We start from the raw sequence: 17,905 nt of genomic DNA, 5'->3' as shown, positions 1-17,905 counted from the left end.
GCCATATATGTTTTCTGAAACAGAGCTAAAAGGGCAGTGAATGTTGGACTTACACTCAGCCGGAGTCAGGAAACAGGACTAGAAATGAATGTATATTAGCAACTTTACAAGGTAGCGTAACATAATCAGATGTTGGTTTTTTTAGCTTGTTCCACTGTTAACTACCCCCCAACAAATCATGCAGCTTAAATAACAAAAGAAAATAAAACAATACATTTTATTACTTTAATCATGGCCATAAAATAAATTGTATGTCCATTTGTAATTTATTTCTTTTAGTGTTAGATTGGCTAGAACCAAAAAAACCTTTCCACACTTCCATTCCTTGCTAACAACTGAAAGAACTATGCCTGGAATATGAAGTGAGACAACAGCAGGGTGCGTGGCTTGTGCAGGCAACGTTGGCTGCCTGCTCTCTCATTTGTTCGCCTGTGTTTGGTTTCAGTGCTGTTAGTTTACACTAGATCCCCATTAGTGTCAGAAATCCTGGGTGATGCCCAGTTACTGTGTGAGATAGCTAAACAGAAGGCAGAGCTCAGTGCCTCCCCTCTCTGTCTACAGCACAGGTGGTATTTGCCGGTTTCTGTAACGTATGCATTATGATTTTTAATCTATATGTGTGTATGTGCTCATACATTAGACCTAGCTGGTTCCACTGTTCCCATTTGCTCTTGTGTGATCAGTTTTCCTGGACAACAAAGTTAGTCCAGTTATGTAGCCGGTTCTCCCCGGGCCTTATCTTGATTGGTTAGGGGAGGATGGGGTGGGAGAGGCGATCTGTCAGTGAGGATCCACAGGCGCTCTCAGTTGCGCTGCGTCTATAGGGAGTACAGGCAGATCTACCTCCGTCACAGCCTGAGAGGTCTTCATGGACAGGAGGACCGGAACTGCAGCCAAGGACTTCTTCACCTAGGATAACCTTCTGAATGAATATTGATATTGATCATTAGGAGGTAACTTTTCTGAGAAGTTAAAGATTTGTTCCTTAAAAGAGCCATAAAGTAGCATGGATTCTTTGGAAAAATGTTGGAAAAGATCAAGCAGATTCTGAGGACATTTAGGGAAATTGTGGGATAACAGCTACATCAGCCTCCTAATTCATCAAACAAATTCTGAATAAACCCTTCTGGAGCTACTTGCGAGGAGATCAGCTTCAGATAAACTACACCTGCTGTGGCGAGGCAAGGAGAGGCGTGCTGAGTGGACGTACAGGGAGATAAAAGGAGGATGAGTTAGGGGCCTTGCAAGTGCAGGGGCGAGGTATGAGGTGGAAAAACCAGCTGAGAAACCAGAAACCAGCTGCTTTCAATGTAAACACACAGCACCATGCCAACCCTGCTGCCAACCTGGCACAAGAGGACCCGGACCACAGCAGGACACACGTTCCTGCTCTCGCTCGTCTTTGTTATCTTCAACCACCAGGTAAATGAACACTTAACATGCATGCGCACACACATCAGGCCTTTCAATGAACTTACATTCAAGTCTTACAGCGAGTCACAAACCTGGTGCTGTCTGACACAGATGCCACATGGTCAAAAGCCCCTAAATCTTTTCTTTAAATTTACTTTTAATTTAATATTTTTATCAACAGAACTTGGCTCCACAAAAGAATTCTCAATCTTATTTACTGTCTGAGGCAATATAACATGCCGCATTTCTCATGAAACACAGCAAAGACCCTGCTTACAGTGGACTGTGAAAGGAATATAAAATACAGAGTGTAGCCAATTCTTTTTTATCTTAAAATAGTCTTTTTCCATATGGAGTTTGGGCTACAGGAGGTCTCACTGCTCATAGGCATGTTCTGCAGTATCTGCTACTGAAATCATTGTCTAGAAATAGCACTGTAGTGACATGCTTGAGAAAGTAACTCTGTTTTGGAAATCAAATGAGAGGGGTGTTTTTCTCTTGGGATTCCAAAGAAAAAAACACAGCAACACTTCAAATATAAGACAAATAGGATCACAGAGCACTTAAGTTTTGTGCAAATACACTTTCATCCTCAACATTATAAGACAGTGAATCATCAGGGGAGTTGAGTCTGCGGCTGGATTTGAAACAGGTTCAGTCTCGTGGGAAGCAACAGAGAGGATGGAGAGACAGCAGCTCTTGTCTTTCTTTCAGTGGAGATACCGATCTGGACAGGGTCTTGACAAGACGAGACTCACTGGATTGAAACGTCCTCTGCCAGCCGGCTCACATGAGAAATCTTTGTGGCACAGGTGGCGGGTGAGCCACCAGGCACCCCTGACAGACACAAAGGGGTTGCAGAGTTCAGCTGCTTCCTCACCGGGGTGTGAAGATTGGGGCTGTTTGGCCGAGATAGGAAAACTACTGTCCTTATCCCTGGCACTGAATTTTGAATGTCAGAGGTAGCAGCTGTGGTCTGCAGTTTGCTTCTCAAATAAAGGAAATACCAGTTTGTCTCACTACTGACAGCAAACTGAGGAAGGAATCACAATTCCTGACTGAGCATTAATTAATATGATAGTTGTCAGACTGCTCCTATCATTTGAGAATAAATAAAGAGGTGTGTTTGTGTTGCTGCAGGCATGACACCAATACAGGAGGCCAGATTGATAAATTACCTCTATCAATTACAGATTACACAGGTGAAAATGTCCCCTTGGTCAGTGAAAGTGGTCCTTATGAAATACTCCCACCAAGTGGCTACATATGAATACTGCAGCATCCTACTCATCCACATCCATTCAGCTGCAGATACACTGGAATGATCAAACTAAAATCTAATTCATTTAATTAAATCTTCTCAGTGTGGATCGTTAAATCAATTTGATATTGATATAATTATCATTTTCAAGTCATAATTTGTGTTGTTATTACATTATGATCAGTATTGTAACTTAACCCTCTCACGCATAGTGGTAATTACAGCAGACAGCTATTCAAAAGCTGTTTTCTTGTATATGCATGTTGTAATTGCACATCAGCCACCACAGTAGACATCAGTGTCTATTAGTGTGCTGCCACCCACTGAACAGTCATTGTAAGTGCCACAAACATTTCTCAAAAGCAAGATGAGATCAGAAATATTTTGCCAATCTTTCTATTAGTAGGACACTAATGGAGATAAATGAAGTGCAGTTGCATCAACTAACAACTACGTTGTTAAAATAAAAATAAAAGTTAAAAAGTATTGATTATATATTAATCATTTGTGATTGGACATCATGTATCCATTTTACTTACAGTTACTATTATTACTGCAACTTTGTTGTTATTGAAAGTGCTTCATCTGCTCTAACTTCTTTTTGCTGTAAATCAGCTGTTTTATGTTATTAGAATGTGACTTGCAGTTTTTTTGTAAGTTACAGTAAGCGTCTTTATATTTATATAAATATATAAAAACAATATATACACATATATATTCAAAATGTATGGTATTGAACAATTAAATATGTGAACACATATATTATTTTATAGTTTTTTTTACATAATATATCATTTTATTATCATCATTGTAAATACAGTTACAACTCAAACACTGTCCACCTTAGTGGACATGTGTAAACCTCCTTTAAAAAAGTTCAAAAAATTTGTTCATGCCTACGAATCAATAAAAAGACTAGGCCGAATGTCCAACTGATAATTCACTTAAGACATCAAATGATATGCTGGAATACCTCCCAGTATGCTTGGCTACCCTTTCTTTAGATAGAGGCTTTCCCCTGTCTTTTTAAGTGTCTCAAATGACTCAAACCAATGCAAACCTTTGAAAAGACAGGCACCCCACTCTTTATTTCCAAGGCACTTCTGCCATGAATTGCGAATTATGTCATGATTAGGTTGAAGGTTGAGCCTAATTAAAAATTCTGGACAATATATCAACTGTCACTGATTAAACCTAAACCTAAAGTTCAGTAAAGATTAACACTGATGAACAAATTGAAGTCACTAACTAATTCAGTTAACTCAAGATATTAAAGCTGCTCTATTCAATATTTTCATATTTATAATAAATCAAATCATAGTGTAATGTGAAAGGAGCTGCTTTTAGTGATGAATCCACAGAGAATTATCACCCAACTCTGCAGTTTCCTCTGTGCAGGGTTTTAGCATCTTTCAGCTCATTGATTTGGTTTTATAAACCACAGTTTTACTGTCTTACTACTTTCATTATAACAAGGTCTGGATGAATACTTGATTCTGAATGGCTGCTGGGTGTCCATTAATACCTGATGTGGGACACCTACCAAGTAGCAGTGAAACTGTCTGTTTACCAGTCTAAGTTAATGCACTTTAATGAACTGAATGAAAACAAAATCAAGCTAAATATCTCATGAATATATTTCACTACAGTGAGTGCAGTACTTCAGTGACTCATCCTCTGAACACCAGAATGTGGCAGCTGTAACACTGCCCCTCTGAACTTACTGATATTTTGTTTAATTGATCCTCCCACATCCCGTCCACTACTCAGCTCGCTACTTCAGGATGCGGCTGTCAGTACACATGCTCTTTCCTTCATCAAACTCTTGTGACAGTGACTGATAGCTAACCGGTCTTGTTGTTCAACATACTGTCAAATTATATGTACCGTTTGTCAGCTGTGCGCAGTGTTAGTGATCTTGAATCTTGCTAGCATATTATTTGCTGTTTTGATTCGATTTTGTGTTTTTACAGTGTTGGGATCAGTATTCTGAAGTGCTACATATACATCTTTAGGAAGAAATGGAAATGAAATGATTAATTAAATGATCACTATTATCTTGGATGAACTCAATCATAATGTACACTTTAATGCCAGCATTCTCTTCAGTGTAACTTAATATTAACAACCTATCTCTCACTTTTGAAATCAACATGCAGGTATCAGGCTCAGAGCTTGAAACTCTGATAGCTAAACGGACCGAATACTGGGAGAACTGCAACAGAACTCTCAGCGCACTCTTAGAAACTGGTGAGCCTCCTGTCAAGTGTTCTTATGTTAATTATCTTGATTGTTACTGCCTTCGTGAAATCCTGATTATCCTTGTTTTACAGGAATCTACTGTAAAGGAACGTTTGACACATTTGTGTGTTGGCCCCATTCATCTCCTGGGAATGTGTCTGTCCCCTGTCCTTCTTATTTACCATGGATCAAAGAGGGTAATGCTGTGTTTTACCACTTCACTTCAAAAACAACTCATGTTTTAGGTCATAAAGTAAAAATAAATATCATTGTATAGCTCTGATGATGTTACATGCATGGCCCTTTTCCTATCCAGACTTTCTTTGTCAATTCATTCATTTCGAGTGAATGGATCACTGAGTGAATCATGGGATAGACTGCTGTCACAGGATCAAGAATTGAACAGTTAAATGCTTAAACATTTAATTGCACAGTCATGCTTTAAATATGTAGCAGTAGTCTGCCATTGGCCATGCCAACTACAATGAGAAGAACTCAATCTAATCGGCCATCTCTGATTAGTTTTTAGCCACGCTAGGCTTTAGAGATAACAATGTCAGTGGGTTGGTTGGTGCACTGCTTTGGTCCAGAAATATCTCAACTATTGGATGGATTTCTATGAAAGCTTGTGGTTCCTAGATGATAATGACTTGGTGATCTCCTAACTTGTCATGTAGCGCCACCGTGAGGTTGACATTTAATGTTTTAAGTTTAATGTCTAAACAACTGATGAATTTACATGAATTTGTTAATCCTCCTGTACCCTTGACTTTGCATGGCAAATGAAATAATTATCTTTCTTAAGCATCCAGACAATTCCCTACCATGTAATTCCATGTGAGTCTGAGAGTGATTTAATGGGTTAACCAACCAATAACACCTGTTTGTAGTGGTTATTTTCAGACAATCAGTTCCTTTTGAGTTGATACATGTAAATATCGAACCTTACTTTTTGAAAAATATGGCTTCAGTTTTTCATGACACTCCAGTGTATAGTAAAGGTATGTTCGACAGGTAGTGTCGACTGCCCCACAAAACTCTTCAAATGCATTACCAGTCATCATGTATAGGTTTACATTAATAAAGATAAAGATTAATTTTAAAGCATTTATTCAGCATACCACTTGAATGTAGGTAAACTATGTAAGCCCAACACACAATGTTACAGAAATTTGATTTGACTGCATTGATTTGTCGTTCTTCTTAGGCAAGACTTTTGGTTCATCCGATTCCGTTCAGTGTGAGTAAGGGAGGCTGCCAGACGTCCTCATTTGAGACATGACTCCTGCTCATTTATTGGTTGTCCCGCTTTCTGTTATAGCAGACAGCAGGAGCATCACTCGATAACAGTGAGTGGGCGTGGGCAGTATCAGTGGAAAAAGTCTGGGATTTAACAGAAAACTACTAAAAAAATAGGTTCATTAAGGGAGAGTTGCAGGGACATTGCATTATATAGGAACCCCAAATATGAAGAAATCATTGAATTTGCTTGGTTAAAGAGGGTGCACTCAGTACTGTAGCTGCTAGCTTGGTTGCATAAAGACACTTCCAAATGGTGACTGGCTAATTATTGAATGAGTAATATGAGTATATAATAAATAAATTAAAAGGTTAACAGTATTAACTACCCAGTTGGTCTCTGACTGTATTGAGAGACAAAACTATGAATATCATTGTGTCTTTCAACCACCTGCAGACGTCTCCAGAAGGGTGCACCGAGAATGCTTAGAAAATGGGAGATGGCGACAGAGGGAGAATTCCTCTGAACCCTGGAGGGATGACTCAGAATGTAAGGAGGATGATTACTTCAAAGACAAGGTAAGAAGGAGGAGGAGATGGAGAGTGTTAAATACATAGTTTCTGCTCTCCCTAATTGTTGGAACTGAAAACCAGGCATGTATCTGGTTATTTGTGGTTCCTCGGGTACCCTTTGCCATTAACCGTTCCATAAAAACCATCAGGGATTGTTTTTCTGACTGTCCCAGAACGTCTCTCTTCATTAGACACAACTGAATGGGTGATGTGTTCTCTCCATCTATTTCCTTTTGTGTGTGTGTCCAGGAGGACGAACTGCATCGCCAGACAGCCCTCAGGCTCATCTCTGTCATTGGCTATTCCCTGTCCCTGTCCTCTCTCACACTGGCTACTCTCCTGATGGGCTTGTTGAGGTCAGTGTCCGGGGGTAGAGGGGGTTTCTGACGGTCATGCAGATGAAAGTGTACATTTTGTGTGGAGAGCAGATAAAGGATAATTGTGGTTTATTACAAGTGGATCTTATTGGTGGAGCTTTGGTCATCATTCCTATCAGTAGTGATAATATTATACTCACTAAAGTAATTGATGAGATCTGGGAAAATGGCAGAGAGAGCAACAAATAGGAGCAGTCAGGTGACCTGATAGGATTGGCCAATTGGCCCTGTGGTAAATTTTCCGTGCACTAACTTGAAGCAGATGACCATTTGTGGTGGGTCGCAGGGGGTTTGAAGTGTTGTGGATGTGAAGTTTTACTTGAAGTTCATGGATTATCTAAATCTTGCAAGCATGTTTTATTTATAAGAAGTGTTGTGTTTCCCACCATCCAAACACTCCAACTACAGAGGGGTTATATTGCATACTTGTGAGAGTCACCACCATGTCGTTGCTCTCTACTGGCCTGGAGTACAAATACTCAGATATTAACTTAAAGAAATGAAAACACCAATACAAACCCCAAATAACGAAAGTGAGCATGCCCTAAATGTTTAAAATGTTGTTGTTTTTTCTGTTTTTTTGAATGCCACCATCTTCCCAAATCTTAACAACTAACTTGGTGAATACAATGTTATTATTTCCAAATTATGGCCAAAACTACTTAATAATACTAAGATCCAAGTTCCAATAAAATGGAATCTAGCCTCATGATTTTAATCTTACATTAAAGGTCCAGTGTGTAACATTTAGAAGGATAATTTGGCAGAAATATAATATAATATTCATAGGTATGTTTTCAGTAGTGTATAATTTGGTTTAAAACAAACCAAACACTGGCTCTAGACAGGGCCTTTTTGAATAACTCCTACGCATTGGCCCTTTAAAAAAATACAGCTAAAAGGGGTTAAAGGGGTTTACCGCTGTAATTATTGTGAGCAAAAATATTGAATTTATATTGGCAATTTAAAGGTACTCTGCGGGGTTTTTTGTTGACAGTCATGTCGACCTCCATTGTCTCTCACCGACCTGCATTGTCTATATCCTTAAGACCTAATAAACATGCTTAGTGATTATGAAATCACTTATAAAACATTTGCAGAGCGTTTTCTTTTTATGTGGAAGATTTTGAAACCTACATTGTTTAAATCCATGTGTGAGTGCATGCTGCCTTCTTCTTCACTGCATTTCTTTACTGCCACCAACTGTCAATCAGTTGAATATCGTGAAAGATGTGCATGTTCATCATTGTGGGTGTGAATGCAATACTCACCAGACAGGCATAAAGTCTTAAAAACATTGCCTAATATGCATCATAGTGCTTTAAGTGGTCAACTCCAGTCTGTAAAATGTGGAGAAATGTGTTGCTAAGTTTACAATTATTGAAGCTCTACTTGCATCTCTACCTATGTTCTTTTATTTTTTAATGTTTTAAAGACTGTTTTATTGGAGGATATTTAAATCGGAGAGTAACAGGCTTGAACGTGGCACTAAAGCTGCAATTGCTGAAGCTATAATGTCCTTCACTTGTCATGATGCTGCTGTTATTAGTCATAGACAATCAATAAGGCATAGGACAGATTTACAAGCCTTTACTCCACAGATGATATGCGTGGTTTCACAGTACTGGAGATGGCCTACTAGGAAGAGGAGGCATAACAAGACATTTACAAGAATACGGGGATGATCAGTCATTACAAATTACATTATAAAAACCAGGAAGCATTACCTTGATCATTTTTCATTACCTTTTATGTCATGATTTATACCCTCAGTAATGCTTTTACAGTTGCACAGGAATCAATTGCTCCTGTATCTGCTTACCAGGAAGCTCCACTGTACCAGGAACTACATCCACATGAATCTGTTTGTGTCGTTCATCCTGAGAGCCATGGCTGTCATTTCTAAGGAAATCATATTATACATCATGTATTCCAACCTGCCCAAAGACGACCCTGGCTGGAACTCCTACTCAAGCTCTGTGGTATGGAAAATACCGCTCTATTATTCACGTATTTGCAGATTCCTCAGTACACAGTAAAGTACCTGTGAAGGATCAAAAGCAGTTTGAATCAGCCAACGTATTTGTAACACTAATGTAACATATTTCTCAACAGATAGCGTTGATGTGCAAAATCTCCAAAGTGTGCATGGAATATTTTGTGGCCTGCAACTACTTCTGGTTGTTGGTGGAGGCCATATTCCTCCACACACTGCTCTTCACAGCTGTGCTGACCAAGAGACGTCTGCTGAAGAGATACATGCTGCTAGGCTGGGGTAAAATGTGAATGGATTGTTTTGTGCGTTTATTCATGCATGAAAGGAAGAATGGAGGGATGCCATTTTTAAGAGACGCAGGCTTTTGTAGTATATTTCTACATTCATTAAACAATTACATTTCCTTCTGTTTAAGTAATGTTTGCCAAATACTACCGTGACCAGCTGCTTTAGGGTAATGACAGAGCCTTTCTTTAAAAATTACTTCTAAAAAAAAGGGCATATTTGTCAGTTTTTCAAGTTTTTAAAGATTCATGTATATATTGGGTACAATTGGGTCTAGGGGCCACAGACAGGGTTAGAAAGTAAAAAAGTAGTGAGAGATGGGAGTAACACATTGTTGGCTTCTGTCTTTTCATGGGGTTTGTTGAAAACAAGAAAGATACAGAATAACAAGAGCAGGATCCTTTGATACCTTTCAATGGTCAGCAGACACAAACTCAAAGTCAAAGTTTGACTTTATAGTATCAAAAAAGACTATGTAGCAGACAGCAGCAATGCATTAACCTGACTGCGCCAGATTATTTGTTACACAGAAACATCTGGGATGTTGTCATTTGAAACTGTTACAATAACAAATACTTGGTGGGTGATTAAATTAACTATCTATCACCGTCTATCACAGGTGAACGTCGACCAATCAGATTAATGAACTATATTACATAGACAAGCTCTAACCAAAGCCCATTAGGAGCAGAGCAAAAAACTTCTTTTCCATCCAAAAAAGCCTTCTGTACCGTTCTTTGTTCTTCTTTCAATGATGCTCTCCAGTTCAGATATAACTGATGCTAGCAGCACACAGTCACCTACATGTCGTCACACACACCTAGTGTTAATCCTGTAACTGCTTGTTGTAGTCCATTTACCTAGCGAAGTTAGCAATGCATACCATGAGCACATTTTGAGCCCCTTTGAGGATAAAAGCAAAACATAGATTATATGATAAATGATATAAATATAATGTGTACGTTTACAATTCATTCATACGATTCGATAAGAATGATCTGTTGACAGTCACATGTTGCATCTTACAGGAACGCCTGTCTTATTTGTAACACCATGGACAGTGGTAAAGATTTTATTTGAAAACACAGGGTGAGTGTTTCATCACATACTTCACAATAAATGAATGAAATCATTTTAAATGTTCTCTATTGCTTGACCTTTTAAACTTCTTTTATTCCTAAGATGCTGGTCAATTGTGAACAGATGGTTCTGGTGGATAATAAGGGGCCCGATTACCTTATCAGTGCTGGTAAGTGATGTTTCTGAACCGATCCGTGAAAGCCCTTCCAAGAACCACAGCACAGTTATTCAACCTGATGATCGCGTTAGTTACAGATGCATGTTTGCTCTTGTGAGTCTTGTTCCTTAGGTGCCAGCTATCAAGTAAATTTCATACCGCGTTTAACGCTTCCTGTCTTGTGAGGGCATGTGACATTGAAGCTGTTGTATAGTGTAGGAGTCACAAGCATGACTCATTTTAAATTTCTCTGTGACAGAAGCATTCTCGGATGCACGTTTTCATGTAAATTTCATCTTGTCAGGCACTAAGTCACCAGTTGTTGTTTTTTATGCATTTCCTTTAAATCTACATTGGATGTGTGTTTCAGGTAATTTTCTTTATATTCATCAAAATCCTGATGCTGCTGCTGTCCAAACTGAAAGCAGATCAGGTGAAATTTACCGACTACAGATACAGGTATTGTCCCTCTGCCTCGATCACCAATGTAACTGCTTTCTTCCAAATCCAAATTTCAGGAAACATGTTTGACCTTGAAAGCCATTGCCTAAATGGTGTCTTTAAACAGTACAGTAAGTTCCTGGTTTAACATTTAAATGTTAATCACTCCCATGTTCAGCACAAATTTAAATGTCACCCCCATAAGCTCTGGCCTTTTTACCATAAATGTCACCACGGGAGGGAAGCTCATGCATACATTTACAAAGCTCTGCTTTCTCCTCTATTTTGTCCTCTCTCTCCACTCTTTGAATCATGTGCCAATATAAATGTTACATTCTAGCAGTCTATAATTATGCACTACTGTGTGTTTTGGTTTATTCCCTTCAGCTTGGCCAGAGCAACACTGGTCCTGATTCCTCTGCTGGGAATCCATGAAGTGGTTTTCACTGTGCTGATAGATGAATGTGTGGAGGGCAGCAGTCGTTATGCAAGGAACTTCATCAACCTCACCCTCAGCTCGTTTCAGGTAACAGCCGTAAAGTTAATCACATACCTGACAGGAGTCCTATTGTTCTAAATCAGCATTAACAACCATTTGTAATGTGTAACCCTTTTCAGGGATTCTTGGTTGCTGTGCTGTACTGTTTCGCTAACGGAGAGGTAGGTTTCTTCTTCTGTACCAACACATTCTCACTCCCAACTTGTCAAATACTGCAGCTTAGTCAGTGGCCCTGTGCTTAATGAACAGTGGCCTCCTGGGTTCAAGTCCTGTGTTTGTCTGAGCCACCCATCGTCCCCACTACCTCCATATTTGAACATTCTCACTCTTCATACCCTGATGGCCTGACATAAAAAATTACACTAGATGGATATCTACAGTGTTGTATATTAAAGCACAGGACCACCGACCAAGAGAAAACACCTTGGGAGTCAGACCAGGTTGTCTGTACCGGGAAGTTCATGGATGACCTTTGTTGGAATATAATTATTGTGTATACGATGTTTGTTTGTTGCTTTAAAGCTGCACAAATGAATATTATCTATATTAACAATGATTCCAATGAATACGTGTAATGTGAAGGTGTTAGTCCACAGATAATTATCATCCAACTCTCTCAGCTCACTCAGCTCTACTGAGCTATTTAGCCTCTTTTAGCTCATTGTTTTGGTTTAAGATGACTTATTACCGATTTACCTAATTTCCAGGAGCAGTCGGCAGTTGTTTTTGGCAAAAAAAATGCATTGCAATGCAACTATCTGCGCAGCACCACATGGAAAACAGAGAGAATTAGGGATTAGCTAGTGAGCACAGTCAGATATTTGTCTTAGGATGTCTGGACTCTAGAACAGAACTAAAAGGCAAGAGAATACTTTCATTGATCAGGCAGCCCAAAACACAACTCAAAATACACCAGACTACACTATAACTGGTGACATTTTTCTTTATACTGGAATTTAGGTCCAAGCTGAATTGAAGAAGCGCTGGCAGCTTTTCCTGTTCACCAACCACTTCCAGGTCAGGAGCTGTTTCGGGGGTGTGCCCCTCAAGCACCTGTGGAAGTGCACTCGAGGGCACCGCCCACGGTGCTCTCGGCAGAGCGACTCCTACGACGAGGGCGGCACCTCCACAACGCACCCGCACCTGCTTCAGGTGGCTGTACATGGAGGAGGTGGGGGGCTTGGACTAGGAGAGGTTAAAGGTCAGGGGTTGAAGGGGTTTGACACAACCGGGCTTGACTTTCTCACCAGGAAGAGCCTGTCTAGTAGTGATGGAGAGATAACACTCGGGGAGACCATGGAGGAGATTCTGGAAGAGAGCGAGTTCTGATCCCCTTTAGCTTGTTGGTACGGTTATCAGCCAACATGGATGAGTGCATACTGACAAACACCTGGGAAAGAGTGAAAAAGAAATCAAGAAACGCATTCTTCCAAATCTGTACTACCAACCGCATAGGTGCCCGAAGCCCAGACCCCCAGGTGCCCCAAAAGCCCCAGGTTGTGCCAGTTGGTTTGTGGTTATTTGATTAATTGCAAATTTGTTAGGGAACCTTAAGTTGGGTCTTATTGTTTACATTGCGCTCAAGGGGTGTTTAAGTACTGACACAGAGACAACTTAAAGGACTTCCAGAAAGCTGTTGCATAATAAGCGTTCAAAGAGGTGACCGCTTGCAGGGCTAGTTGGTGAGCTAAGGGCTAACACATTAGCAAGCTGTTTACTCCCACTTGGCATTTTGTTCTTGGGATTATACATCATTTCAATCAATAGTAAGCTCCCAGTTTGATAGCATGCTAACTATAATTTAGCAAGCTTATTAGCTGGGTTGCTACTGGGACAATGTCACATTAGCAACATTGTCTTGATACAAGAAATGTATTTGTGTCATCAATTCCTGTCTAAAACCTCTGGTAAAAGAGGGTTAGCATGAATGAAAGTGGATTGGTGCAACGCAGCTAATAAGCTCTGATGCTCACAGTGGTTCCATTGGAATTCATTTATTTTGATGTGAAGTTTCAGTGTTACTGGTGTAACTGGTCTTGCACATACTGAAGTTGCCATGTGTAGTCTAATGTGTGCACTGCACTGAAAGGTCCTACAGGTGATAGTACAGCTTCCTTAATGTGATGTATTTCCTGTTATATCATGCCAGCAGAGGCAAAAACCAATAGGTTATTAGCTGTGGAGAGAGTTTAATTAAAAATGATGGACAGAAAGGTGTTGGAAAATGACTGATAACTTTATTAACAGGACGTTTTAGGCACACTAGCTAACAGCATGGGGTCACCACTGAAAATGCACTGTTTTCCAGGAAGTGCAATTTTTCCAGGAGGTTTAAGTTCCCATTTCATGAAATCTGTCATGGGAACTTGGGGACAACAGGGTAGATACACACTGCACACTGGCAGGGAGGTTTTAAGTGTGGAAAGGGGGTCAACAGGGGCCCAACAACAAGTGTTTCTGAAACATCCAAATTTGGTCAGTGGGGCACTTTCCATCCAACCACCAAAATGTATTTTTGTACATATGAACTGAAATTGATCAGTTATAATGGACACCAGACTGGTTATTGAGACAAAGGAAGGAATACAATGTTTACTGTAGATTTACCAAAGAATCTTGAGCTAAAATGGAAAGGTTTTGTCTCATTCAAAGGCTCTGAACTGTTACCTTTGATGAGTGCTTTACAGTTAACAGCATGAACATACCATGAACTACATACAATTGCAGGTATATAATGTTCACTTTGCGTATTTGTACGTGCAGTAAACCTCACAGTGAACCGCATACTATACAAATGCAACAGCAGTGTTAAGCATTTTCACAATTTTTATTTACCATGTAAAATATAACATCTTACTATGTCAGGCCAGTTATACAGATCCATATGACACAACATATGGATTGAAATGTGCATATGAATACAATGTATTTGTTGTCTGAATGTGAATAATGCAAAGGCTCTATGTGCAGCAGGTTTTACAGGCTTTTCATGTTTTCTATTCTTATGAAGCTTCAAATCTATCATAAGCATTGTTGTACAGGTAAAAGCATCACACGTTTTGTAGTCTCACAACAATGTATGTGCACAAATTAAACAACTGTTAAACTGTTAGTGTTGTCTTCTTACTCTCCTTCTTTATAGGACTTGACAGACCAACAGCAGCTTAAGTTTTCATATAGGTTTATTATACCCAAAGGTCAGATGAAAAGGCTTTAAAAAACCCAAACAACAACTTTATTACAGGTAGGGATGAAATGAGTCCAGCTCCATCTCTTACCGCCTACACAGCAATTTTGCAAGATGTACTAATGCAAATAGCCCTAGATTCACCATCTGGGTGGAATCAAACTGGATTCTCTGGAGTCTTGCTGCTAATAATGATTTAAAAAAAGTACTTTCCACATACTAGATGCATCACATTTTCAGAGTAACTTCTCAGCAGGCTGAAAGGTGTCTTCCTGCCCTCTGTGGTGGATATCTTTCTATTGTTCACCTCCGTTGCTGGGTGTGGCTAAAGGTGAAACAACTCTGGCCACAGCAGTGATGTCACCCCTGACACACCCTGGAGTACACTTCTACACCACTGAACCACCTGATGTCAGCAAAAACAAGATTTTCCAGGTCAGTTTCTCTGGAGACACTTTACCTCACCAAAGCATTGTCAAAATGTAGCTCTTGAACAATTATATTTCTGTAGTTTTTAAAAAGTCCTGTTGTCTGTCCAGTTGTTTGTGGTAGTTTTGGCCCTGCCATTGTATTTCTCTTTATTTCTCCCTTTTCTTTAGCACACCATGTTATTTATCTCTCTTTCACATATATGTTTATATCAGAGTTCATGCCTTTAGCCACCAATAAGTACAGTTAATTTGTCTGCAAACTCAATGTAATTGGCATTTCTCGTAGTAGATCCAGCTCTTAATTACATTGCTCCCTCCACAAAATCCAATTTGTACCAAATGTCATACAGTGCTGCTTCAACGGTTATACTGCACACACACACATTAACTCCAGATTACCCCTAGCAGCTATATTTTTCACACTTCTTTCAGTCGTGGTTTTTCATTATGCTCAGTGACCTCCACCTACTTACTATAAAGTCTGACATACCTTCAGTTTGCTTGGAGCAGTGCTCTCCTGAGCACACACACACAGTACTGAAAACAGTTCTTCCAGAACCACACATATCAAAGTTTATCACACCGTAAACATGCAGCTCAATTACATCTGTTGAAATGGCCTCCTGTTCTTTCAAGCAGCAGGCACGTATGTGAGCTGATAACAGAGAGAGCGCCAGCAAAAACTCCTGAAACATCAGAGGAGCCCCTACAGCAACAATGATATACAGTAGGTGCTGGCATTGTTGCAGCTCACCTACCCTGTCAATCATCTCTGTAATTATAATACATTATTAACTTCTTGGTGTTCTCTGGAGAAGGCTCATTTGAAGGTCCAGTGTGTAACATTGAGGAGGATCTACTGGAAGAAATGCAATACATTATTCATTGTTCAATGTTTTCATTAGTTACTTGAAAATGAGAATCATGTTTTTGTTACCTCAGAATGAGCCTTTTATATCTACAGATGCCACAGGTCGCCTTACACGGAGGCCGCCATATTAAACTGCCATGTTTCTACAGTAGCCCAGAACAGACCAACCAAACACTGGCTCTAGATAGTGACGTACACGTTTATCGCAGCCACACGTTTGGAAGGGGAGGGTAAAGCAATTTTCTATCTGCAACTCCACTGCTAGATGCCACTAAATCCTTAGGGTGGCCACTTCCTTCACATCAGAAAGGAGGACACTTTGCATACACAGGGACACGCAAGCAGATATTTGTTTGGTATGATCCGGTTTTAAAATTGTATGTTTTTCCACCAGATTACATAAAGGTGCATACACATACCACAAAGCTAATAATAAATATACAAGATACAGCTCATGACAACGTGGCCTTCCAATTCAGATTACATAGGTCTAATAAACATCATACAGAAACTGTTCTTAGTGTTTTTATTTGGATAGATAAAGGGTAAAAAAATACAGCACCTTCTGTTTTATATGTATAGACTTTGTCTATCTACATATGAGTATGAGCAATTTCAGAATTTCAGTCCAACAACCAAGGTTAGCTCAGTTAGCAACTCCGGTGATCAAGTGGCAAATCAACACATGGCTCATTTGAATATTAAAATGAGCCATGTGTTGATAGGTCAGGACATGAAAATGTAACCAATGAAATTACTTATTTTGACACACATTTTGAGGTAATGTGTCAAAAGGCAGACATTTTTAGTTATTTTCTCATAAGGAGGACAAACGAGTGTCTTAAGGCTGCGCCTGCAGCCGGACAGGACATTTAAAAGCCGGACTGTCCGGCCTAAAGCCGGACAAATGGCCACCCTATAAATCCTACACACTGGTCCTTTAACTTTTCAGAAAAAATAATGTTATAACTAGACTAAGACTCTACAGCCATGCTAGCAGCTCTGTGAGGCATTTACTCAGTCATTTACTTTATCCAATTGGATAAAGTGGGAACGGGATACCAGAAAATGTATTCTCTGTTTACTGCATATTAGTGATGGCTCTCTGAATGTAGAGCTATTTAACACTTATTTTAACAACTAACAAATATCACCTTTTAAAGTAGTTATTTAAGCTCTCTCGAGGGGGTGCAATTTCTACTGTTCAGCACCTATCTTTCTACTGAATGTTATACTTATTTCTTCCTTCATTGTCATTCAGAGTGTCTGTCTCTAGATGTATACAGCAGCAGTATGCAGTCTTGCAGAGAATATAGCTGTTCGTGTTTGTCTGTCAGTGACTGTGGTGTCTTATTTAACCAACATGGATTAGTTAAAGTAGACCACTCTCTGGGATTAGATGTAGCAATTAATCACGCAACTTTAGCTTACGTTCCGTTCAGGTAAACACACAGACACACACACACACACACACACACACACACACACACACACACACACACACACACCAGAAAGAGACACAGATACAGTAAGACAGGCCAAAGTTCTCATGAAGGAGAAGACTCCTTTTTACTTGTCATAGTGTTTTTACCAGTGAAGTGACATTAAACCAACTCTAAATGTCCCCAGAGGCAAGTTAAAGGAAGGGAATATTTCAAGTTATAATGTAGACATTTTCGTTTTAAATTACAGCTTAATGTTGATAGAAAAAAAACACTGACTGGATCATTCAGTATCCATCATCATAATAGTTAATTATAATCCTTGGTAAATTACCCCCAGTGTCTTTAAATATTTTCTGTTTCAGTACATGAAAAATAAATAAATACATAAATTAAAGAAGATTCAGTGTTT

The 17,905-nt window shown here is 39.4% G+C and overlaps 1 protein-coding gene across 1 annotated transcript; it reads left to right on the top strand.

Moving 5' to 3' along the window:
- Nucleotides 1-830: 830 nt before the first annotated feature.
- Nucleotides 831-14,674, top strand: LOC127372794 (glucagon-like peptide 2 receptor). The gene is made up of 13 exons (XM_051416601.1): nt 831-1,422; nt 4,834-4,924; nt 5,008-5,112; nt 6,612-6,733; nt 6,977-7,083; nt 8,930-9,086; nt 9,220-9,379; nt 10,414-10,474; nt 10,568-10,634; nt 10,993-11,081; nt 11,451-11,589; nt 11,682-11,723; nt 12,523-14,674. The coding sequence occupies exons 1-13, from the start codon at nt 1,327-1,329 to the stop codon at nt 12,889-12,891; spliced, it is 1,605 nt and encodes a 534-aa protein (XP_051272561.1). The 5' UTR covers nt 831-1,326; the 3' UTR covers nt 12,892-14,674.
- Nucleotides 14,675-17,905: the final 3,231 nt, after the last annotated feature.

This window comes from Dicentrarchus labrax, unplaced genomic scaffold, assembly GCF_905237075.1.
Source record: "Dicentrarchus labrax unplaced genomic scaffold, dlabrax2021, whole genome shotgun sequence".
NCBI classification, from domain to species: Eukaryota; Metazoa; Chordata; class Actinopteri; family Moronidae; genus Dicentrarchus; species Dicentrarchus labrax.
The sequence above is the reverse complement of the archived record's forward strand: the minus strand, read 5'-3'. Positions and strand labels throughout refer to the sequence as shown.

What these genes read in the sequence shown, in the direction of transcription:
- LOC127372794 (XM_051416601.1), top strand. Translation starts at nt 1,327, where the DNA reads ATGCCAACCCTGCTGCCAACCTGGCACAAGAGGACCCGGACCACAGCA. An exon ending in ACTCCTACTCAAGCTCTGTG is followed by an intron (nt 9,087 to 9,219) that starts GTATGGAAAATA and finishes ATTTCTCAACAG; the next exon opens with ATAGCGTTGATGTGCAAAAT. An exon ending in ACTGTTTCGCTAACGGAGAG is followed by an intron (nt 11,724 to 12,522) that starts GTAGGTTTCTTC and finishes ACTGGAATTTAG; the next exon opens with GTCCAAGCTGAATTGAAGAA.